Raw genomic sequence first — 24,129 nt, 5'->3', positions numbered from 1 at the left:
GACTGCTGCTTTATACCACAAACTGTTTCACGTGACAATTGCCCATGAATGTGACCAAATTATGGGGACACTCTGAAACGGATAGTTAAACGAGTATTGCCAACCAACACATCCCATCAAATGCACACCTGAAATAAAGCAGTGTAATTTCCCCCCACCACTGTCACAACATGGAATGTACCATTATCCATCAATGAACTTCCAAGAACCTCAAGTCTCTTTCTGAATGGTCATCTGTGGATAAAAGCCATAGTGTGCCAAATCAAAATATTCCAGGAACATTTGTGCAGAGATTAAAATTCTAACATGATGGCTTTTTGGTTTTAGCAAAAGAAAAGCCATACACGTTTTACATAGGTTCAAATGTTTTTCCAGGAGTAATTCTGGGAATAATACGACACATGTGTACATGGCAGGCTGCTCCTCCACACATCAGTCCCCCAAAGCAATGGTAACCTCAACTAGTGCTTATAATACTTCAGACACCAGGAAACCTGAGTCGATAACATAGTAACAATCTGGCTTCTAGCTATTTTATTTTCAAACATGGGCAGTCAAACACCTTTTTACACCAATACGCCACTTACCCGGACAAGAGCATCATCTATGATGTGATCCCGTCTCACTTTGAGTCGCAAATACGGATTTAACTGCTGTCCTTGAACTAAACTGTAGAGTACGGTGATGCGCCGTTCACTGTACATACGGATTCTGTTGTCATAATACAATCCCAGGTTTTTCGTAACAGCATTCAATATAAAGGGGCACGTCATAAAGGAGAATTTGTTTTCCGTTTCTACCTTGAAGAAGGTGTAATCTTTGTCCATTTCTAGAACGTCATTCAGTGGCTCATTGATAAACTCTTCAAAGGGGATAAGTGGTTTTCGGCAATCTATAGTTTTTACACCAAGTTCCGTTTCCAGTGGGTCTACTCGGGGTCCTTTTTTATTTCTTCTCTCCTCGCCCAGCAGTTCCTGAAGCGTTAGCTCGCTGGATTCTGGGATTGGCTCTTCATCTTCCTCCTCGTTGTGATCCGTGTCCACATCCCCTCCCACTACATTTGCATAGTAAACCATTTTTAAGCACTTTGAAGCAGCGACAATGGCATCGTCGTCATTCACTAAGTTGCGACTGTTGAACTCGTTGCTTATGACCTTGTAGGTTATAAGTTGTTGAAACGTTTCCATCATCCGTCGGATCTGGTCTGCGCTATACTTTGACCACAATCTGACCAGCTTCGCTTGAGCTGCCAGGGGTAGCTTACTCATTGCTTTGCAAAACAATGGCAGTGCCATTTCCAGGTACTCAGGACTGTGAAGATTACCATTTTCCATAACGATAATAAACAAGTTGAGATAGTTAGGATCTCGAGAGTACACATTATGGTAAGTCAAGTCACATTCCACATTGGGCGACAAGTACACAAGTGCATTTAAAAAGGCAGATTCTATTTTTTCGTTAGAAAGCAATCTATTGTAGACCCGTCTGACTGCATCAATGTCTACAGACACTTCTTCTGGGCCTAATTTTTGTAGGTTGTTATCCCCCTGCGCAGCATCGCCTGTTCTGGATGATGATGATGATGATGATGATGATGGTGCAACCGAATCTTCTTCCATGGCAGAAGAACAGGCAGCTTTTTCCTTTTCATCTTCATCCTTATCTTCATCCTTTCCTTGAAGAGATTTCAGTTCTTCCTTAGTATGCTGCTTGGCTTTTCGAAAGCTCTGTACCAAAGCTTCAGCACTAGAAAATACTCTCCCGATGACACGGATTAAAGGTGAATAGTCCTCTTTTTCTCTACATAGCTCAAGGATTTCATAGACTTTGTCTTCTGTTAAGAATGTCACATCTACAATGTTAAACACAAAGCAGAAAACCTCTGTTGAACTTAGGTTAAACTTAGGTTAAACTGTTGAACTTAGGTTAAAATCAATGTATTAAGCAGAAGCATGTATTAAGCAGAGACCCACTATTTACCAACTTCAGCAGGCATACAACAACTTTGGCACTTTATTATGACAAAAGAAGATTGAATTAGAAACTAGGGCTGTGTTCAGCGTCACGATAAACCATTCCCCTGGTCTCACAACTCCCCACTCTGCTCTGGCACAGCTGTAAAGGGGGTGCTGCAAAGTTTTCACTTTTGATTTCAATTAACCAGGTTAACACCATGTCAGAATTCAAAATGGTGGTTAATCTTAACGATGGTTTGTTGAAACAAGCCCCCTTATTGTATTTTATTTATTAAAATATTTATAGCCTGCCCTATACAGCTTGATCTCAAGGCGGTGTAAGTAATTCATTTAAAACAAGGATTCATCAAATAAAAATAACTTACGTAAAATAAACCAACAGCACGCATCTTAAAACACAAAATGGAACACAGTATAAAGCAACAGACATGCCCGACTGAATAATCGGTTCTTTATCAGACAACAAAGAAAGGTGCCTGTTTCTGAAGGGAGGGTTTTCCATCACTGGGCACCACCAAAGAAATGCCTCACTGGCTACTCTTAATGCACGGACAGGTTAGTATAGAGAGATGCTCCTTCAAGTGCCTAGATCTCCACTTGTTTAAGACTTACCGCTAACACCTTGAAACTGGACCTGAAGCAAATTGGCAGCCAGTGTTAAAGGTAATGCCTTACCTTTAAAGTCATCTCTTGGGCCTTGCATTTCTTTTTTGTTCATTTTTCTGTCAGTGCAGGAGTTGTTGTGGGCACCTTTGGAATTGTTTTCTAGGTAAGCTGAGCTTGTTCCTTTCTTGGAGGGATGAGGATCACAGAGTTTTGCATTAATCTTATAAAGCTCGAGGGCTTTAATGGCTGCTGCATTGTTATCCATACGGAGGAAAGTTGGACAGGAAGCACAAAATTCATTCGTGCAGGCTTCATTTCCACAGCCCTCAGTTAACTGATGGTAGTAGCGTTCTATTAGATGCTTTGCAGCTGCTCGCTTCCTGTACCAAACATCCAAACAGTAAGCACAAGGATTAGTATGGCTTTCATATACAAGCTCATTCAAATGGTCGGCAAAGCACAGATTAGTGAGGCTCTGAAGTAATCTCTCTCAATTTAAGAGATATTGCACATCAAGAGATCCTGAAAGGCAAGATGCACCTGCTAAATAATAATAATAATAATAATAATAATAATAATAATAAAAAGATCTGATGCACAGTATAGTTTGTGTAATGTGTAAACTAGTCTGCTGTTTCTTTAAAAAATGTAGATTATCAAAGTCTGGGGCAAAGACCCTCCCCAAGCTCAGCATTTCAATGTGATTACTTTCAACTGGAAAGATTTAAGTAACAGAACTTTCAAAAGTACTTAATTAGGACAGGGCTATGGTCAATACTTGTCATAGTTTGGTTCCAACAAATCATTCAGTTACAAGAATTACTAAGCTCCTCGTATATATATGCACTCCTTCTCATTACAGTGGACGCTCGGGTTGTGAATGTGATTCGTGTGGGAAGCTCGCCTGCAACCCGCAGCGTCCGCAACCTGCAGCGCTGTGTCTGCGCGGGTTGCGATTCGGCACTTCTGTGCATGTGCCGAAACCTGGAAGTAACCAGTTCCAGTACTTCTGGGTTCGGCACGGTGTGCAACCCGAAATCATGCAACCCAAAGCGTCTGTAACCCGAGGTATGACTGTATATTGAATTCCACAATAATGTAGAAATTTAGTACAGTACGTGTATGACTAGAACCTGGCTTCTCCAAATGATATGGACTATGAGTCTCATCGTCTCTCATTATTGGCGATGCTGCTGGGGCTTCCATGCCTCATATGCAAATACATCTGTCTGCATTGTAATTCCATGCTGCCATACTATACTAAAACATTCCCCCCCCCCAGTTGTGAGTTTTTAACAGGGTTATTTAATTGTCAAGCCAAGTTCAAATCAAGGTTTAAGATTCTGGCTTGCTCTTAAGCTGGTGACCATAGTTTCCTGCTTTGGATGAAACAGGGTACAATGGTTAATTAGAGACTCAATGATGAGAACTGATGATTAAAGAACTCAATGATGAGTTTCCTATAGCTGATCTCTTAATGCTTCAGTTTTGCTGGGTAGTACACGGCGCAGAAATGCTCAATATTTCTGCTAGTCTGAGCAAAACCTTGAAGTTATGTCTCAAATAAAATTGTTAAAATATTATTGGGATCATTCCAATTCACCATCGGTCAAGACTACAGGAGTTGTAAATCTCTTACATAGAACACATCTGGAAAAATTATTTAATGGTGGCGCTGTGGGTAAAACCTCAGCACCTAGGACTTGCCGATCATCAGGTCGGCGGTTCAAATCCCCGTGGCGGGGTGCGCTCCTATTGCTTGGTCCCAGCGCCTGCCAACCTAGCAGTTCGAAAGCACCCCCGGGTGCAAGTAGATAAATAGGGACCGCTTACTAGCGGGAAGGTAAATGGCGTTTCTGTGTGCTGTGCTGGCTCGCCAGATGCAGCTTGTCACGCTGGCCATGTGACCCGGAAGTGTCTTCGGACAGCGCTGGCCCCCGGCCTCTTAAGCGAGTTGGGCGCGCAACCCCAGAGTCGGACACGACTGGCCCGTACAGGCAGGGGTACCTTTACCTTTAATGTCTCCAAATATAGTGCTCACTAGGCTGAGAATATATGTGACCTCCAAAACACAAACTCTCCATTTTATTTGGAATTATTTTAATTCCAAATAAAACCTTCCAAAACTACTCCATGCAGATCTTTATGATATGGACCTAATAACAATACTTTGCATGCAAAGGACATTCCAAGGAGAGAATATTATTTGATATTAGCCATGCTGTAAGTATTTGCAGTTTAAAACAAATAAAAAACAACCTTTAAGTGTATGAATCCTCACAAAATTCATGAAGTAATTTTTTTTTCTAGAGGAATTGGGGGTTTGTGTTCTAAGAAATACTAGCCTAAGCCCTCTGTTTCAAATGATGGCTGCTATACAGATTTATTTTAACAATTTCATACAAACAAGGAAATAAACTAAGTGAAATAGAATGTGTAATTACGTACAGATATTCATGAGATGATTTATATCCCACACATCTACTGCAACTGGAATACCCAGCACAACTATCATTACTGCACAATTACATTATGGCTGTTTGCTTCTGAGTAGTTTTCACTGGGACAGTTATGATCTTGAAAACCCTAAAGGGCCTGGGACTAATTATCTGAAAGACTGCCTAGTCTTGTTTGAATTTACCTATATATCGAGCTATTCTACTGAGTGTTCCCATCATGAGAACAGGGCCCACAACTTTTGGAATATCACTCCATGGTATACCAATGAGGTGCTGAGTTGTAACTTTTTAGGTGCCAAGCAAAACAATAATTTTGTCTCCAGCTTTTGGTGGCACATGACGGAAACTTATTTTGTGGTTTTGTTTGTGGTTGCTGGATCTGCTTCTTGGTTTTTTTTTTAAATATCTTGTTTTAATGTAAAAGGAACAGACACTACTCTATATACTGGAAGAACCGTTTTCGGAAGACAGCAAAGGAAACAAATACATTGTCAAATTTTATGGGAATGCACGCACTGGCAATTAAATACAATATACTACGGGCCTGACAATTCTTTTACTAGCATCAGTATTCTTAGGTTTGGCAAGTATTTTATTATCATTCTTCAAATGCATAAATTGGGAATTACTGAAATCTAACTAATCAACCAGTGTTAGACAGAGTTAAGTGTCACAATCATCATGAGTTTACTTACATATTAATACTAAACCATGGTTTAGTGTTGTGTCAACGAGCCCAAAGCAAAGCCTTGGACTCATACGTATCTCATGCAGTCAGGAGAAGGACTTTGCCAGCACTTTCTTTCCATTTCCCCAATCCTACCTTGTTGTTATGTGAGAATCAGATTGTGGTTTAAATGAACTTTGGTCAGTTATAGAGCAAGCCAGCTTCAAATCATGGATTATGAAACTGGCTTGTCTAACTGATTTAGAGTTATAATCCTGGATCTCTGGTTCATACACAAGCCGGAATTCGAAGTAACAAGGTAAACATTAGTGAAGTCCTTCTAGCTGTGAGGGAGGAGAGAGTAGGCAAACTTGTAGCCTCACTAGGGATCTTTCCTGCTTCTGTACATACATAACCATGATTTAGTGTTACATGCAAACCAGCTTTGGTACTCCCTTTAGCTCTGAACGTCACAGTTAACAAAAAAGCGAAGTAAGGTTCTCAGAGGAAGCTGGTTAAAAATGCCTGATATTTTGACTCATTTCCCCCTCGGTCCTCTTTCTAACTAAGTTACACATCAACAATATTTGTCATCAGTTGTTTCCACCCTATCAAATCTGTTAGAGCAGGAAGAGCATTAATTGCTTTCTTCTTTTAAGTATTATGTAGACTAATGAATGGATTTTGCCCACTTACAAACAGTTTAACTCCATATTAGCAGTTAGTTGAGCCGTTGGCAAATAAAAGAATCTGAGTTAAATTATTTTGATCTAATAAATAAGATGGAATTAAATTGCAGCTTTAGCTTCAAAATTTAGATTATTTCAAGTTACAATAATATGAAAAGCACAAGTATAATGAAGCAAATTATTTACAGTTATTAATACTAGTATTACAATGTATAGCCTGGCTTTCAACCCGAAGATTTCCAATGTGGTCCATTACAAAACGTAAAATATATAAATCACCACAAAAAACCCACACAGAATATAAACCAGGTATCATAAACCAGAAACACTGAAATAACAAGAAGCAGAAATTACAAAGTCTGGTAGTTAGACCAGTACCTTTTCTACTGAGCCTGACCTAGTATTTTCTGTATCACTAAACAATTGGACACTGCTTAATTTTAGTTGTAGATAATAAAAGTTGAAGAAGTCTCTGGTTGCGATCCAGAGCAGTCATTTATATTCCCATACAGAATGAGCACATGGTGGGTGATGTGACATTTTTCACTAGCACAGTTTACCTGCCAAGGCAGCGAGCTGTAATTCACCTTTAGGAGCAGCTTGCGTTATTGGCTCTAGGAACTGTCATAGCAAAAACATCAAAGAGATCTATGGATTGGATCCTTGCCAAGTTAGCTGCACTTAGATTCCACTGAAATCAGTGGCAAAAGTCAAGTAATGACTAATGTGATTTCCCATTGATTTCAACATACCTAATCTAGGCAAATGATCGTGTTCTCAATGTACCTGATCTGGGCAAACCATCATGTTGAAGAAGTGAACAATGAATAATTTTTCTCAAGTACAACTTAAAGGTAGCTGTTGAAGAATGGAGGTAATGCAACTCTGATATTGCATCTGGGTTTCACACAAAAGACAGTGGTACCTCGGGTTACATACGCTTCGGGTTACATACGCTTCAGGTTACAGACTCCGCTAACCCAGAAATAGTGCTTCAGGTTAAGAACTTTGCTTCAGGATGAGAACAGAAATCGTGCTCCAGCGGCGCAGCAGCAGCAGGAGGCCCCATTAGCTAAAGTGGTGCTTCAGGTTAAGAACAGTTTCAGGTTAAGTACTTAACCCGAGGTACCACTGTGTACCAAATGCACTCTTTTGATATGCTAGTTATACTTACATTCGGCTAGCTTCAATATTTTCAGAGTGAGGTTCTCCTGGTGATCTGTAAAGGTTTAAATAAAAACGTGAGCATTTCGTATGCAGCTAGGAGGAAAAGTAATACAACTAGCATAATATGTGATTCAGTAATACCAGTAACATATTCTCTTGGAAATCAGTCCTACTGATTTCAAATCAAAGTTACCTATAGGTTAAGGCTGCTTACAACGGTACAAGCACAGATATAAGCTGCTCATCATACACTCACAGTTGTCTACTTTTGCAATTATCAACTTTTACATATTGTACACCTCTTTTACATAGTACTTTCTATTCTCACATCAAATGCTTCATAAAAACCATTGTTTACAATACTTCCGCATTTTTAGCTGTCCCAATAATTTGCCACTTTCTTATTATCATTATTTTGCCAGTACCAGCTCAGCTGAGCTATATTAATCCTTGTGCTATATTAAAAAGTGGCCTTGGTATGTTTCGAGATTCCAACAAGCCTATGTTTCTAAGCTTTCCAGAAGCTCAGCTGACAGTGTTTTATTATTAGTAAGTATAAAGCAGCTTTTTATGTTGTTCAGATATCCAAAGTTCTGTGCTAGTTAAAACTTTATTCTACAACAGTGCTGGTTTTCTACAAGGACACAGCCCTTTCTGTGATGATTCTGCATTTGTAGAATACCATCCCCAGGAAAATATTTTTACCTCTTCTTTATTCTAGCCAGCATTTGAAAAAAATTATGGCACTGTTTTTTAAGAATTGTTTTATCTGCTATCTTTTAAATGTCATTTTATTGTTTGCTTTTCAAAAAAATAAATATTATGGAATTTCAGTCTATCAGTGTTGTTACATGATGCTGAAAACTGCCTTGTGGAGGACAGATTCTATGAAAGGTAGGTTAACAGCCATTAAATAAATACAGTGTAGAATGTATTTGTTTATTTGAACAAAAGCATTTTAAAATTAAACATAACATGCTTAAGAAGTTTAGAAAACATCAAAGTTATCATTATTTAGCTCACCCCAGCCAAAACCAAAAGGTTTGCTTTTGTTTAATAAATTTCGTTACAAGTGCTTAAGTTTTCAGTCCCGAATAGCACTGCAAAAAGCATGATCGCAACACACCCACCCACTAATCTGAACACTGCAGCATGAGCTAGCAATTTTATATGGTGGCTCAATTCCAATGCCACTCAAAGGAACTTCTCCATTCTGCAAGAAGTTGCCTCCACTGTAACTCCTAGGATAGAAAAAGCAAAGGCATGCAAGTCTGCTGCACTTGCCAATTTCACCAAGTCTCTGGAACAAAATCATTGTTTTAGCCAAATTGAGCACCCATTGTCAGCAAGATACCATGAAGATCTCTCCCCAAATCTGTGCATTCTTTCATTTTCTTCCAAGGTCAGACTGTGGTGGACTGCTTCTGGCAATTACTGAACCAGAGACAGTCTCCCCTATATAACAACTCAGGGGCGGGACGACAACATTTTATAGAATATTAACACTGATATTCAGAGCAATATAAAGAAGGGATAGACACTTCAAAAGTATTTGGCTCTATGGTGTTCTCCTAAAGACTACTTGCTAATTAAGCTGTTATGGAAGCATAAAAGGCATTATTTGCATTTGAAACACCATTTTAAAAAAAAGTTCATGACATTTACCTTTTACAAGCTGTGGCCATTCGGTGACATTGGGGTGATCACAATTTTGTGTTGTTGATTAAAAACAGGTTGTCGCTGATCCTCTTGTGCTGGGCCAAGCATAGGCTTAATAGTGCTAAATGAATAAAGTTATGTTTAGTTAAACATCCTCAAGTTCATGTTTCAAACTAGGCAATTAAATGAACAATTGTGATCGTTAGCCAACACACACTGTGTTGCAAGAAATCTTAACACAAATATATATAATAATTCTGCTGCCAAAACTAAGTTCCAGCCTTTACAAATCAACTTTTGAATTTGTCTAGATTCAATGCAAGACATTTCCCAGAGTCCAGTTGTAGTTGGGCAGTTCATTAAAGTCAGGCTATTGAAACGAAATCCGTGAAAGACAGAAATTATGATGGCCAGAAAACCTTGTGGAATGGAGAAGATATTTTTACTTCCACTACTGGTTGTGTTTAGCCATGCACTTTCACTCAGGCTTGTAGTCTTGCCTGGAGCAATGCACTGCAACTGTGGCTAGAAGAGCTTTCTACCAATTCCACTACCCTGCAATACTTTAGAAAGAACCATCCTTAATGATGGCTCAAAATATTAAGCTGGTTTAAGGTTAATTCTGCTTTCTGATGTAGGTCATAAGAAAACACGTTACAATAAAGATCTAGAGATTGCATTTGTTCCCTGTTGACCTCCAGGATCAATTCAAGGTGTGGTTCATGATAAAAAAAGATCTACAATAGGATATGCCCCAATATACCCCGAGGCCATCTCCAGCCTTGTGCATTACTATGAAATTTTAAGAGTGTCCTCTTTCTTTATTCATGTGTCAACTTAGGAATGTAAGGAAGTGTACAGAGGTGGCTAACCTGTAATTACAGGTTTGCCCTTGAGACTCACTAAGAAAAATCCATACATTTCCTAGAAGTGCATATTATGTTTTATATAGGTTGGCCTTTGATGGCCCAGGATAGAATGGCCGGAAGGTCTATTTCAATATTGGTAAAGGCTGTATTTCTGGCATCACCCACTTCAGCCTAAGAGATGAGGCCACTATACAACACATTTCTTTGTAAAACTTAATACGGACACCAGTCACAATTTTATTACAATTAATTAGTAATTCCACCACAACGTACTTCACCACTAGATTCAGCTTTAGTGGCCACCAAAACTTGAAAGAAAAAAATACAGCCTATTACATCCATGGCTCTTTATATACAAGAACCTCTCACCCCTTCTCAGATCTGTTTTTGCAGACATCACAAGGCAGCTAGGGGTAGAATGCTGACCCACTCCTTTCTAATTACAGCAAGAACAGCTGTATGGACCCTGTCCCCCCATGACATGGGGTGATTAATGAGTAACTGCCTATTTTTTAGAATGTACTTTTGAATCCCAGTAGTCCTCTCACAGGAAACACCTATCACACCAATGTCCTAGTCTTCCAGGACCACTTCAGACATCACATTTTTAAGTGTATACATCAAGCATCTTAGATATATGCCTTAAAAAATGTGAATTATGAGTGCAACAAACACGTGCTTGCAAATGTATGTATCAAGAGACCTGAGACTGGCTGAACTTCCCTGCTGAGTGTTTACTTGGTGGAAACGTGGGGTTTAATTCCATGAGATTTGCAGCGGCCTTCGAATGGCTTCTGTTGACCTTGACAAGGTTTAACAGCCACTGTTCTAAAAATTTCCCACAATGCAAACTAATGAAAAACACAGGGTGAAAATAATGCAGTTTACAATGGTTGGACTCTTCTTTTCAGCAACCCATTTGTAGTGGACATTTCCATTTCAAAATTTTACCTGTCAACTGTCTCCTGTGATCTGGCTTCTCTGGTATAAGATGTAAGGCTGATCTTCTACTCTGTCATGTCGCTGTCAGCCAGTGATTATTCAGCAACACTCGTACCCACAGCACCCTGAGGCCACCCACTGGCTTTTTGCTCTCCAGCTGAAGACTTCCATTGCTGAAACGGAACCAATTAATGTCTTACCTAATTCTATAAGCTGATCTTATCTGTTCTTACGTACAAAATTTTAAACCCTTAACCTGAAAAAAAATAATCACTAAATTTTCTCAACTCACTCTTTCCAAATCTGACTACAAAGCATTTGGCAAATAAGAATATTCTGAAGTATGAGCGATATCCAAATGCGGTGTCCTGCTTGCACAACAGACATCTTCTTGTGTAAACTGGACGTAAGACTCCCTTCCTTTTCCCCTGCAGTCCCCCATTTGCTTTATAAGGATGGGGGGGGCAGGAATGGGAAGGAGAGGAATAGGAAATTCTGTTGCATCTACTGGTGCAGCACTGGATCTCTCCCTATAAACACTTTTTGCAGAAATCTGAAGCACTGTCTGCACCCAGGTTTAGGATAGCCAGGCACACCAGATCCCCGTTTATAGAGCGGAGCAGATGGATAGAGAGCAGGGTTTCCCTGGGTAGCAAGACCAGTGGTCAAGGATAATGGGAACTGTAGTCCGAAAACAGCTGGAGACCCAAGTTTGGGAGACACTGTCTTAGAGGTAGTTCAAAATGGAGGATAGACAAAACACTTAAAATTGCCATCCAATTCCCAGCTCGGGGGAAGCTGGCAATGTCCCGTGGCTGAAACCCTAGAAAGCTGCTGCCAGTCAGTGAAGACAGTGCTAAGCTAGATGGGCTAAGGGTGTGACTCAGTATAAGGCAGCTTCCTATGCTCCTAATTGATAAAGCAATACTGTCCCTGTTATGGAGGACATTTTGCCATAGGGTACTTTTGGTTGTAGTCCAAAAACAGCTGGAGACCAAAGTTCAGGAAACCCTGTACTAGTGTTTGGCTGAGCTGACCTAGTCCCGGAACATATTTATTCTTTGCCTATAGTATCCCAGAATAGAAACACTTCTGTTTATTTCTTCATAGCTATTACCAATTTGCAATCCCTGTAAGTGACTGCTCTCTGTGTGTAAAATGTGATGCCTTTGGGGCGCAATGAAATATACTAATGAAACTTAAAACTGCCAGAATCCCTTGGCCAAAGGCCAAATTTCATCATCTCTTATTTTATTCTACAGAAGAACACATTTTCCAAGAGGTGAATTTATGCTTGAGAACATGGTGCTCACATGAGCCTTGTGCCCTATATTCTATCATCTGGATACAGCTGACCCTATTGTTATACGAGTTTCAGCTCTCCCATTACATAACACAAAAAGACAACTAGGGACCTAAAATAAGAGGCATGCAACACACACCTCCAAATCTCAAGCTGAGTGTTCAGAATGAAATTGTGCAAGGAATGAATGCATGGTCAATAGTGATCAACCCTGCCCATCTTATTAAAGTTGGGATCAACTTTCTGGACAGCAAAGCAGGTGGGCTGACCCAGAGATGCTGTGAGTGCAAGTGCAGCTGAGCAGTCACTGGCTGCCACCCGAGGTTCCAATCTCAGAAATCACCCAAGAACTGACAGATTATGCATGTGAAAGCAGCATAACAGACAAAGAACAGTTTAAAAGTAAATTCAGCTAGAAGTCAGCTTTCATAATCAGTGTCATTCCAACGTAATTTTCCTTTCACATAATAGCTGATATTGGGCGCAAAGTACAATTTTCACAGTTAAGACCACCAGTAATTTACTGTCTGCAAACAGCATTCGCTTGCAAAGGCTGCCTATTCATTTCGGTTGGGAGTGGGCTGGAAGGGGCACCTACAAACAGGCTTTCAATATGGAGAATGCAACCCTGTAAAGGAGATATAACTGTCTTGCTCTCTACTTAGGTGTCTTATCTTATTTCTCTTGTTCACAAACTAGTGCACAAAGGAAATAACTTGGTAAGACTTCACGATTCCTACTATACCAAATTAAAAGCTGCTGTTGTACTGGATATTTTAAAACCCCACCAACAGCAAGCAGCATGTCTGAATTTCAGCATGTATTTCATCCTGCAACAATAAAATCAGAGTGCAGTTAAAACTAGCTTGCTTTGTGGTAACCAGACTAAAACTGGTTACTTAATATAAGATGTTAAAATAAAGTGAATTAGGACTGTTTCCAGGAACGTGGTAGCAACATGAGATTTTTGACATTTAGCCAATTGACAAAAAGGTGATACTGGAACAGAATAATACCAGATGAGCCGACAAAAGTGTTCACACTTACAAAAGGTATGCCATTCATTATGCATACTAAAAGTTCATTCAGCAGTTAAGGTAAGACAAAAGCTGATCCAATTTATATTCTGTCCACAAGCAACTAGCATACAGTAGACAAGTTATTCTTGGTTTGTGGAGCAACTTGCAGGCTACATCATTCATATGGTTAGTCTGCTAATTAATGGAAACTGCAAATTTTCAAAAGACCATAGCACATGATATGGCAATCAAGTACTCAAATATTCAGCGCTTTGTAATACCTTCATAAATATTGTTTTCTTTCATAAATTTGTTCTCTGTAAGGCAGTTTTATTAAGAGAAATTATTTCTGCTGATAAAAACATAATATCTAAGATACAACTATTCTACATACCATGTTCTTCCAGTACTTCAGCAGGTTGTTCTTGCACGTTGCCAAACGGCCTTCAATTGGCTGCGGACCTAGAATACAATATCTTACTTCAGTTTTTTTAATCAGTTATATAAAGATTAAGATCGTCTAATGCATAAAATCTACATGATGCTCTTTTAGAAGTTCATTTGTGCTGTACTATTTACTGCACTCAGGATGAATAAAAATGATTGTAAAAAAAACCACACATTTAAAAAAAAATGAATTGGATTTTTACTCTTGTAAATGGTTTTTAAGTACTGAAAGTTTCTTATTTTCTAAAAACAGCCCGCTTAAAATTAAATGTAGATCCAAGAATGTTACGCCGGTGTTTATAATTTCTTAAAACAAGAAAAATGGTCACGTAATGAACACTGGCTTGGTTCACATGTCACATTAAAACTAGACAAAATGACCTGGTTTCCTGTGAAGAACCGGCATGCTTCTGGTGATGGTTTGTTTGAACAGAAACAAACCATGAGCTTAGATTTGGATGATACAACAAGTCAGACCATGCTTTGTTTCCTGACAGTTGCAGGAGTGGGAGAGAAGGAAACTGCCTGCAATTTCAGCAGCTTGTACCAGCATGCTGCTTGTTCACATTAAACCGTAGCTTAAAGTAACTATAACAAAGGGTTATAGCTCAGTGGTTGCAGAGCACATGCCGGGCATTCAAAAGATTCCAGGTTCAATCCCCAGTATCTCTGGGTATTGCTGCGAGAGATCCCTCTCTGAAACCTTGCAGAGTCACTGCCAGGAGACTATACTGAGTCAGATGGACCAATGATCTGACTCTAATTCATAGCCAAGTTCTTTTGTACGAAATAAAGGTGAACAATGTTTTATAAAACTTGTCTGATTTTGAGGTTGAGTTTTCTTTTTGATTATGTTTGCTATGCAAATGACAAATGAGACCTTGTTAAAAGAGAAAATACTATCTTCTTCCTCACTAGATCATCATCAAGTACAGTGGTACCTCAGGTTACTTACGCTTCAGGTTACAGGCGCTTCAGGTTACAGACTCCACTAACCCAGAAATATTACCTCGGGTTAAGTACTTTGCTTCAGGATGAGAACAGAAATCGTACTCCGACGGCACAGCAGTAGCAGGAGGCCCCATTAGCTAAAGTAGTGCTTCTGGTTAAGAACAGTTTCAGGTTAAGTACGGACCTCCGGAACGAATTAAGTACTTAACCTGAGGTACCACTGTATACCTAACTTAGTGAACTTGCATTTTCCTATTTTTAAAGCTCTGTATCTGAGCACTGCGATTTTGCTCAGATCTCATTATGAACATTTATAAACAAGTACACAATACCGGCTGGGGCATCTCTGTGGCTTATCTGGAGGGGGGTGGGCAGGGAGGTTGGAGCTGTACAGATGCATGAGCATGAATGCTGGATTGGCTCTGCTGGTGTATCTGTGGAGCCCCAGGCTCACCAATGCCTTGCTCAGTCCAGCCTAGATGTTGGGAGAGGGGCTCTGCCACACCATACCGGTCACTGCTAGAAGTACATTTCCTTTTAGAAAAATAAATTGCTCTGCCCTAACCAACCCCAGCTTCTGGGAAGTTTGGAGGGCTTAGCTTTTTAAACAAAGGCCACATTCTCATGTCACACTAAACTAAGGCTCGCCACAATATGCATGAATCGGAATAACCCTGTGCATGTTTCAAATCATGTGGTTCTCCCATGCTCCCCTGTGTAACCAGAACAACAACTTCAGAGGCATTTACTTTCAGTTTCCGTTAAACTCAACTTGTCATTCTGGTTTAACCCAGGATTGTGGTTTAACACCAACTATGGTCAGTTTCAAAGTAAGCCAATTTCAAACCATCAGTTATTAAGTCAGCTTATATAGAAAATGACCACAGTTAGTGATAAAATATGGTCCCAGGTTCAGACAAAATGACAAGCACAGCTTAAGGGGAAATGAAAGTAAAAGCTTCTCCTTCCAGATGCATGAGAGGACAGGACATGAGCATCTAAGGATTGGTTGGGTTTGCTTTAGTTTTTGCATTTCGTGGTTTAGCCTGATGTGCAAATGTGGCCAAAGACATATGGGCCAAAATGTCCATATTTATTTAGAAAATGTGTATCACAGGCTTCATCACAAGACCCCAGGGAAAATTACAATTCTAAAAAGAGTGAGCACAAGTTTGGGGTTGTTCGCTGCTTTATGTTTCTTGGGTTCACAAGGCAATAGAGTTAGGCAATATAGTGAAGGAGTGGAAGTAAAACAGAAAGAAGCAACCTGGATACAAAGTCTAACCTTCCATATAGTGCTCTATTCATTTATAGCAAATATAACTAAGCAACTACATTAGCCAATTAGTATACAGCACAGTTTAGAAAAATATTGTCAATGAGGGATTAGATTTAACTCTTCAATGATCCCACTGCAACCATGAAGTATTATACCTGAAAGCTACCTGGAAGAATAAGTTGCGGTTTTACAAACTTTAGAAATAAAGCGTAAGAGTAATGAAATTCACACAGGAGGAAACCCAGCAAGTTGATCACTCAGGAACAAAAAACCCTAAAATGCCCGGGCAAATAGGCATGTTTTGACTTGTTATTGGCACTAGTCACATGTCTAAGTGAAGGACATCCCACAAACAGGGTACTACCATGTCACCACCTAGGAGATTTCTCCTGGTGGTAAGCAGAAGAGAAGGGAGAGTAATAGGCGAATTGTTCAGTTTAGAATTAAATTGATTATAGACATCTGAGGACAGGCCAGAGAGATTTTGGATCTTGTCCGTTTTCACACACTAACAAAACATCCTTGTAGAATTCTATCCATGACATTTTATCTGCATAATCAGAACGAATTTCAGGAACCAAAAAGTCGTATTGAAAAATACAACTTCTGAGTTGGCTGGCCCCCAAAATGGCAACTATACATACCGTTTTGGCAAGTATAACCCTGATTTAAGGAGCCATTTGGCTTATACAGTCATACCTCGGGTTACAGACGCTTCAGGTTGCACGTTTTCGAGTTACAGACGCACCGAAACCCAGAAGTACTGGAATGGGTTACTTCTGGGTTTGGCGCTCGCGCATGCGCAAAAACACTAAATCGTGCTTTGCGCAGAAGCGCCGAATCGCAACCCGCATGTGCGCAGACACAGCGCTGCGGGTTGCTAACGTGCTTCCCGCATGGATTACGTTCGCATGGATTATGTTCCTATTAGCAGAACATTCATTCTAGTGGGTAACTGCCTAATGGCATTTCTCTAGAACACTCAAACATCAGCAAATGAAGCAGACAGCACATTTGTGGGCAAAACTGCACGTAGATACACAAAACACCAGGAGGAGACTGAAGAACTTAATTTACAACAGAAATATTATTTGCTTTATTCTGCATATTTACTCTAAACTGCTTTGTGTCTAAGATAAAACCAGATAAACTTTTCTAAATAAAACTGGCATACTGGATACCTTACCCCCGAAAATAAAGTTAAAATCCAACTATGTTTTTTTAAAAAAAACAAGCAGAGAAAACAATTAAACCCTATGTAACACAAACTTATTAAGGAAACACAGGAGTTCAGAAATTGTCTAACATTTTGTACCAATCTCAATTTTTCTATACATAAAACAAAACCAAGCCTTTATGTTTCTGCAGCTTCCAATAACAGCCTTGTTCGCACATAATGCTACACTATTGTTTGCTTACACTTACTATGGTTTTGTTTTAATATGTGAAACCAGCACAGCAAACTATGGCTTGTTTTGACTATGGTTCATCATCCTCTCAAAGCCCAAAATATTTGCTTAACCATGATTTGTTTGGCTACCTTAACTAGCTGCTTGCCAAGCTACAAAGACACGAGGCAAGAGCAGCTGGAAAACAAACCAAGTTATGGAGAAAGAAGCCATAGCTTGTTCGCTCATCTGCTAGAAAATTTGTGGCTTGTTTTAGTGTTATGTGCGATCACAGCCACAGTCAGGAAAGTTTAACAGAATTTGACTGTGATAAGCCCTTTTCAGGTGTTTTGATTGCCTAATATGTAAATAACACACACAAGAAGGGGTTGTGTATATCGTTTGTAAACAGTTTAGGACCCTACATGTGTGAGAGCATGATGATCTAAAGCAGCAGGCATCCTCTATTCACAGAGGCTCCCCACTTCAGATCACTGATCATCTCATGCTCATGTATGGCTCTATCTTATATATCAAGAGTCGGGAACATTTAGCTCTCAAGTTGTTGCTTAACTTAAGCTCCCATCAGCTCCAGCAAGCCAGGGATGATGAGCCAACAATAAAAAGGAGGGGAGAGATATGATGGGAATGGAGAAAAGCCTTACAACAAAGGCATCTGAAAAGACATTTAGGGCTCTTTCACAGAAAAAGAACTAGTTGCACTAGATTTTTTTTCCTAACATGTGGATATCAGACTGTAGAACCATTTCCTTTATAGTTGCTGTGCTTAGAATAACGCCCACAAATATAATATATATTGCCTTAAGTATTTTGAATTGTGAAGATAATATTATATCCCCAATCCAGCTCTAGTTGCTTGTGTTGCATGTAGTAGCGACCCCTGAATCAGAATACATATCCCATGCATTTTATACTTTCAACAAGTACTTGCATCCACTTATGCACACATATCTCCTTTGCTGGAGAAAACTGCTCTCACTTTAGCAAGTGTTCTCTACTTTAAGGTCCTACTTGGGCATTACTATTTTGAAGTCTGCCAGAATCAGGGCAATACATACAAGATGAAAACTGGTCACCAAATGGACTAAGGACGAGGCTTATTTTTAACTCCCTCCTACTTCAGAACCCCTCCTGATCATACAGTTAATCCTTTTTGCTACAATGGAGGGTCATCCACGCTAAATTACAACATCCAATAATGGTAGTGGAGATTCTATCCTTAGTGGATACAGTGGACGCTCAGGTTGCAAACGTGATCCGTGCGGGATGCACGTTCGCAACCCGCAGCAGCGAGTCTGCGCATGTGTGGGTTGCGATTTGGCGCTTCTGTGTATGCGCAAAGCACGATTTAGCGCTTCTGCACATGCACAAACACCAAAACCCGGAAGTAACCTGTTCTGGTACTTCCGGGTTTCGGTGGGTTCGTAACCCAAAAAAACGCAACCTGAGGCATGACTGTACTAGGGACGGATGCAAGCCACACGTTCCCTCCCAGAGCTATTCAACAAAGAGTGCACATTCGTCACCCTCAACCTCCCAAGAATATCTGAATAGTTGAGATTGGCGTGCCTACACCGAAACAGCTGAAGGAAAAGAAGTGGCATAGATCTGGCTGTAAGAATTTCCGTCCCTTAATCAAAAACCATGGACTATGTCTAGGGGTTGCAGTCATCAGATTCAGCAAACACTGCCACTAAAATCCACACCTGTGACACATTCATGGTATAAAAACTGTGAGCAGAAAATTTCTTTAGCTTTAAGTTAACTACAATATCTTACATACATCATTAGCACCAGCTTGGTGTACTTTTTCTACTCCCTTCAGTCAAATAAATATCTAGTATGGGTTTATTTCCCTGTCACACTTGTTCCTCAACCTAACTTGTAGAGTTTTACTAAGTGCATTTGGACTTTAAAAAACTAGCACAGGGGCATGCAACTGGATCAGACAGCTGGATGTATACATATCCAGCCCTTCATGAACCACTTTGACAAGTGGGCGGGACTGCCCACCTGTCAGTCAGCTGTCATATGGTGTCAGGTGATTGTACCTTCAATCCACAGCAGCAAAGGACAAAATGGTGCACACTCTTGTGCTCCCAATTCTTCCCGCATAAGACTGAATTCAAGCTGCAGCTGCAAAGGAAGAAGTAGCTGTGGCAAGAACTGCAAAGAAAGAATCTATAAGTCAGACATGGGAAATGTGGATGTGGCTCACCAAAAATAGCCTGGTGGGCCAACATTATGAGGCTCAGTGGGCCTATCAGATCCATGGACTGGAGGTTCCCAGCCACTCATCTAGCACCCAGCAGCAAAGTGACACTGGAGTTAACCTGAGGTTGATTTTGCGATGCTTGAACATGCTCTAAAGTTGTGTTCACATTTTCCACATGTTTAGAAGAGATGTATTTTAAAAGTCAGTCATCCTCTTACTTCTGATCATCATTTTTACAGAACACGGAAAATAAGTCCCTTTACTGACCATATATACTGCCTTGCATAGAGGTTACCTGAGCTAAGGTCCTGCTTTCTAGCTGGGAAATTTTCAGAAGTAACAGAACTGCCACTGCAGAAGCCCAAATCTGCATCCAATGCAACTTTAAATGTAAACATTTGTTATGGAGTATTTGTTTACATGAGGAACAGTTACAATTTTAGTTTAGGCACCTGCATCAAGCCTAGGATAGTAAGTAGTGACAAAGAGGCGAAACAGACAGCAACAATTATGCGATTAAACTAAGGGACGGAAATGTGGCTTCTAGTCACCCAATTTAAAAAATGAAACAAAACCTTGTGGGGAAAGTGTGCAAATTTCTGATTTCTAATTCTACTCAGAAACCGTCAAGCTACACAACAGCCGCCACATAATTCAGTTCGATGGCAACTACACACAACCAGAAGAGCCAACAGACATGCTACCCACGTGGACCGGGAGTCCCGCTCCTAACTCTTAGGGACAAATGTTGCATGCAAACGTTTGACGGAAGCCTGCTCGCAGGAGGATGAACAAAGGAAAAAGCAGGTTAGATCAGGCCAGCAGCAGCAACGGAATAATACACACCCCACCTATATAATATCATATATTAATATATGTATGTAATATAAAATAATAGCAGAGTCCACTGCTGGGGGAACAAGGCGGCGGGCTTATCAGACCTTTGGCCCCACTCGAGGAGGCAACTTTCCCGTCTTATGGCCTTGATAAGCGTGTTTTGTCTGGGGCGGGCGAGCGGCGGCGGCAGCACTTACGATGCGCAGCCAGGCCCGGCTCCCGATACGCGCGCCCGGGGGCTGCAGACACGGAGCACCGGCACTTTAGCGCTCCCCCCCCAAACAAACCCGCTGCCTCCCCTCACACTGTTGCAGAAAAAACACACCTGGGCAAAAAAATAAAAATAGAGAGAACGAGCCCTTGGAGAAGCTGTGAACGGCGCTTCCCCGCCTGCCTCTCCTCCCTCGCTTCCCCGCACAAGGGCGAAAAGTGCGGCCGGGGAAGGGAAGGGGCGGCCTTCTCAATCCCACGACCCCCCCCACCCGGGGGGCTGCGAAGGGGAACCAAGTGCCCAGGGCGGGGAGAGGCCGCCCTTCCTCCCCCCTGATACTCACCTGGCGCTGCCGCTTCCCGCCTTGGGCCCAGCAGGCGCCGCTTGCAAGCAGGCCGGGCTGCCCCCTGACAGCGAGACGCCGCCGCCGCCCCTCCTCTTCCGCGTCGCCTTCTGGCCTCCGCCGCCTGGCCTAGGCCGCTGTGCCGGAGCGCGCAGGGTGGTGGTGGTAGCAGCCGCCGCCGCTGAAGGCTGTGAAGGAAGGGGAAGGCGCTAGGCCCGGCCCGGCTAGGCCTGCCTGAGAGCTGAGTGGGAAAAGGGGAAGGCCGCCTAGGCGCTCTAGGCGTGCGCGCGGCTGTCGAGATGGCCGGCGATGGCTGAGCAGGGGCCTCCGCGCTGCGCCTCCGCCCTCTCCCCCCGCTCGGGGTCACCCGGAGCCCAGCACCACCATGTTGGGAGGGAGGGAATTACGAGAGAGAGAGAGAGAGAAAGAGCGGCCGGGCGGGGGCAGGGAGGAGGAGTGGGGAAAGAAGAAGGGGGGAAAGAAAAGACCAGAGGCACGGGTGTCAAGCGCGGCGCAGCTTCGGAGGACTGGCGGGGAGGGAGGGGTGGCCCAGCATGCACCGCGCGCGGGGCAGCGCTGCTAGGCGCTCTGTCTCTCTGTGTCTCTGTTTCTCTGGCGTGCTCGGCCGCTCTGCAAGGACCCCGGATCATAGAAAGAGGGAGGCAGGGGAGGGGCCTTCCCCGCCAGCAGCCATGTCACGAGAGGCATCGGCTTCGCCACCGCGTGGCCTTGTCCTTGCCATGCTCAGGTCTCTCGTCTGCTTTTGAGCGGCAGGGAAGCTCCGTGCCGCGGGGCGGAGGCAGGCGAGGTTGGGTGAGGGGTCTGGCAGTGGGGAGCCAGCGAGGGGAAGAAATGGAATTCCCCGGATCAATGAAATCACCCCGGCCATTCAGAAATGTTGACATTCATACAAGAGTGTGACCACCGTTATTTGTACTCCCTCTCCTCATGGTGCAGCCATGCTCAAAGCGGCTCAAAACAACATGCAGAATGCAATAAGATAATCTCCAAGAAGTGTGCATATATTAATCTATCACTCTCCTTCCCAAGTTTTAGACATGCAGGTCAGTGAATGCTGACATTTATGTTTGAGGTCCTTGTGTCCCAGTGGTGCCTGGTGCTCTTGGGGGCTGGTCAATTCCAAGGCAGGGAGACCCAACGCTGTCAACGAAAGGCTGAGCTAGGGTAGGGCTAAGGCTGATGGCATAGTGCCCCATTTGCCCTATGGGTCAGCCTCCACCAGCTTTCAAAATTTACCAGGCACATTTTGCACCTGGCTTGTGACGAAATGAAGATGCACGGGCACTAAGATGGCGCCTGACGTCTCCACCATCTATAGGTGCATGCCTAGGGATCCTTGGATCTTGACTGTTTTCACGCACTAGCAATACAACCTGTAGAACTCTATCCATTATATTTTTTCTGCACAATCAGAACAAATTTCAGGAACTGAAAAGTCGTATTGAAAAATACGACTTTCGAGCCATATGGCCCCCAAATGGCAACTAGGCATTCAATGTTTGCCACAGTAATCCTGGTTCAAGGAGCCATTTGGTGTCTAGCTTATATATCTGAGTTTCTAGCTGTGTCAACACTGCTCAGGGCAGCTTTACCTTTTGGCCGTTCACAACATTTACCTCAGACAACTAACTTGTCACATGAATGTGGACTTTCATTCAACACGTTTTGGGTTCTGACCAACACTTAATATAGCGATGTCTCTTACCCATTTATTCCTGCAGGAAATTAAGTGGCTCGTGCTGTTTCAAGCTTTGGTGGAGCACTGCATCATAGTTTGAAATTGGCATCATATAGATTATTGTGGCAGAGGAGGACAGCACACCTGGAAGTTACAGGGCTTTTGCAGAAAGAAGGAAATACAGTATTTCTAAGGAAGACATTATGTAAGGCTCTTCATATGGTGTCACCCTGAGATGCACGCAGAGGGGAGCTTGGCAAGGGGCTTTCTGGAAACCTTAGCATATATATAAAACTTATCACAGAACGTGGGCAGGTTCCTGACACACAGTAGATGGTGGCTAAAGGTAAAGGGACCCCTGACCATTAGGTCCAGTCGTGGCCGACTCTGGGGTTGCGGCGCTCATCTCGCTTTATTGGCCGAGGGAGCCGGCGTACAGCTTCCAGGTCATGTGACCAGCATGACTAAGCCGCTTCTGGCGAACCAGAGCAGCGTCCAGAAATACCGTTGACCTTCCCGCCAGAGCAGTACCTATTTATCTACTTGCACTTTGACATGCTTTCGAACTGCTAGGTGGGCAGGAGCAGGGACCGAGCAATGGGAGCTCACCCCGTTGCGGGGACTCGAACTGCTGATCTTCTGATCTGCAAGCCCTAGGCTCTGTGGTTTAACCCACAGCGCCACCTGCTGTGGCGCTGCTACTGCTTCTTGCCTGCTACCAGCATTAAATAATTGAAAATGCTACCTCTGAGTGACCTTTTCTCTTCTTTTTTAAATAACTAATTGCCATGGCTAGACCCCTCTTCCTAAGGCACATGTAAATGTCTATACATCAAGGATAGCGAATGTAGTGCCCTCCACTAGTTGGTGGACTCCCCAGGATAACTCCCATGGCTGCTTTCTGGAAATGGCCCTGGAGGTAGGAGAGGAATCACTGAAGCACAGTTCCTCCAACCCCCATCTCCTTGAGATGCTCCTGAAGGATACCATGGTCAACAATATCAAAAGCCACTGAGAGATCAAGGAGAAGAAGCGGTGTCACACTTCCCCTAGTGTCTCTTCCAGTGAATGTCATCAATGGGGGTGACCAAGGCAGTTTCCATGAAGCCAGAATCCTGAAGCCAGACTGACATGGATCCAAGTAATGTTGGACTGCAGCACTGATATAGGTAAAACTATCGAATTATCATCATGAGGAAAATTGTGGAAAGAGAGTGGGAAATTTACAGCTTGTGAAGCGATAAGGGAAAATTTAATAAAGATGTTTTACAGATCGTATTTAACACCACAGCGCCACCCGCATCCTGGATGGTGGCTAGGAGAATCTTATTATTATGGTTTGAATGCTAAGAATAATGATATTATGCATGTTAAAAGTATAA

At 42.2% G+C, this 24,129-nt stretch overlaps 1 protein-coding gene across 4 annotated transcripts in view; it reads right to left on the bottom strand.

The window, feature by feature from the left end:
* UBE3A (ubiquitin protein ligase E3A) overlaps positions 1 to 21,597 on the bottom strand; it is a 36,144-nt gene extending 14,547 nt beyond the window's left edge. The window contains exons 1-8 of one of the 4 annotated variants that reach the window (XM_053384124.1): positions 21,049 to 21,597; positions 19,494 to 19,608; positions 13,751 to 13,818; positions 11,044 to 11,207; positions 9,230 to 9,344; positions 7,572 to 7,616; positions 2,652 to 2,962; positions 588 to 1,852 (exon numbers count right to left, since the gene is read on the bottom strand). In XM_053384124.1, the coding sequence (XP_053240099.1) occupies positions 588 to 1,852; positions 2,652 to 2,962; positions 7,572 to 7,616; positions 9,230 to 9,249 (1,641 nt within the window). In that variant the 5' untranslated portion in view covers positions 9,250 to 9,344; positions 11,044 to 11,207; positions 13,751 to 13,818; positions 19,494 to 19,608; positions 21,049 to 21,597. The remainder of the gene's footprint in view (positions 1 to 587; positions 1,853 to 2,651; positions 2,963 to 7,571; positions 7,617 to 9,229; positions 9,345 to 11,043; positions 11,208 to 13,750; positions 13,819 to 19,493; positions 19,609 to 21,048) is intronic. The other 3 variants (XM_053384122.1, XM_053384125.1, XM_053384123.1) reach the window with 3 other exon arrangements.
* Between the last annotated feature and the right edge of the window lie 2,532 nt (positions 21,598 to 24,129).

Source organism: Podarcis raffonei, chromosome 4 (assembly GCF_027172205.1).
Source record: "Podarcis raffonei isolate rPodRaf1 chromosome 4, rPodRaf1.pri, whole genome shotgun sequence".
In the NCBI taxonomy this organism is placed as follows: domain Eukaryota; kingdom Metazoa; phylum Chordata; class Lepidosauria; order Squamata; family Lacertidae; genus Podarcis; species Podarcis raffonei.
The sequence above is the reverse complement of the archived record's forward strand: the minus strand, read 5'-3'. Positions and strand labels throughout refer to the sequence as shown.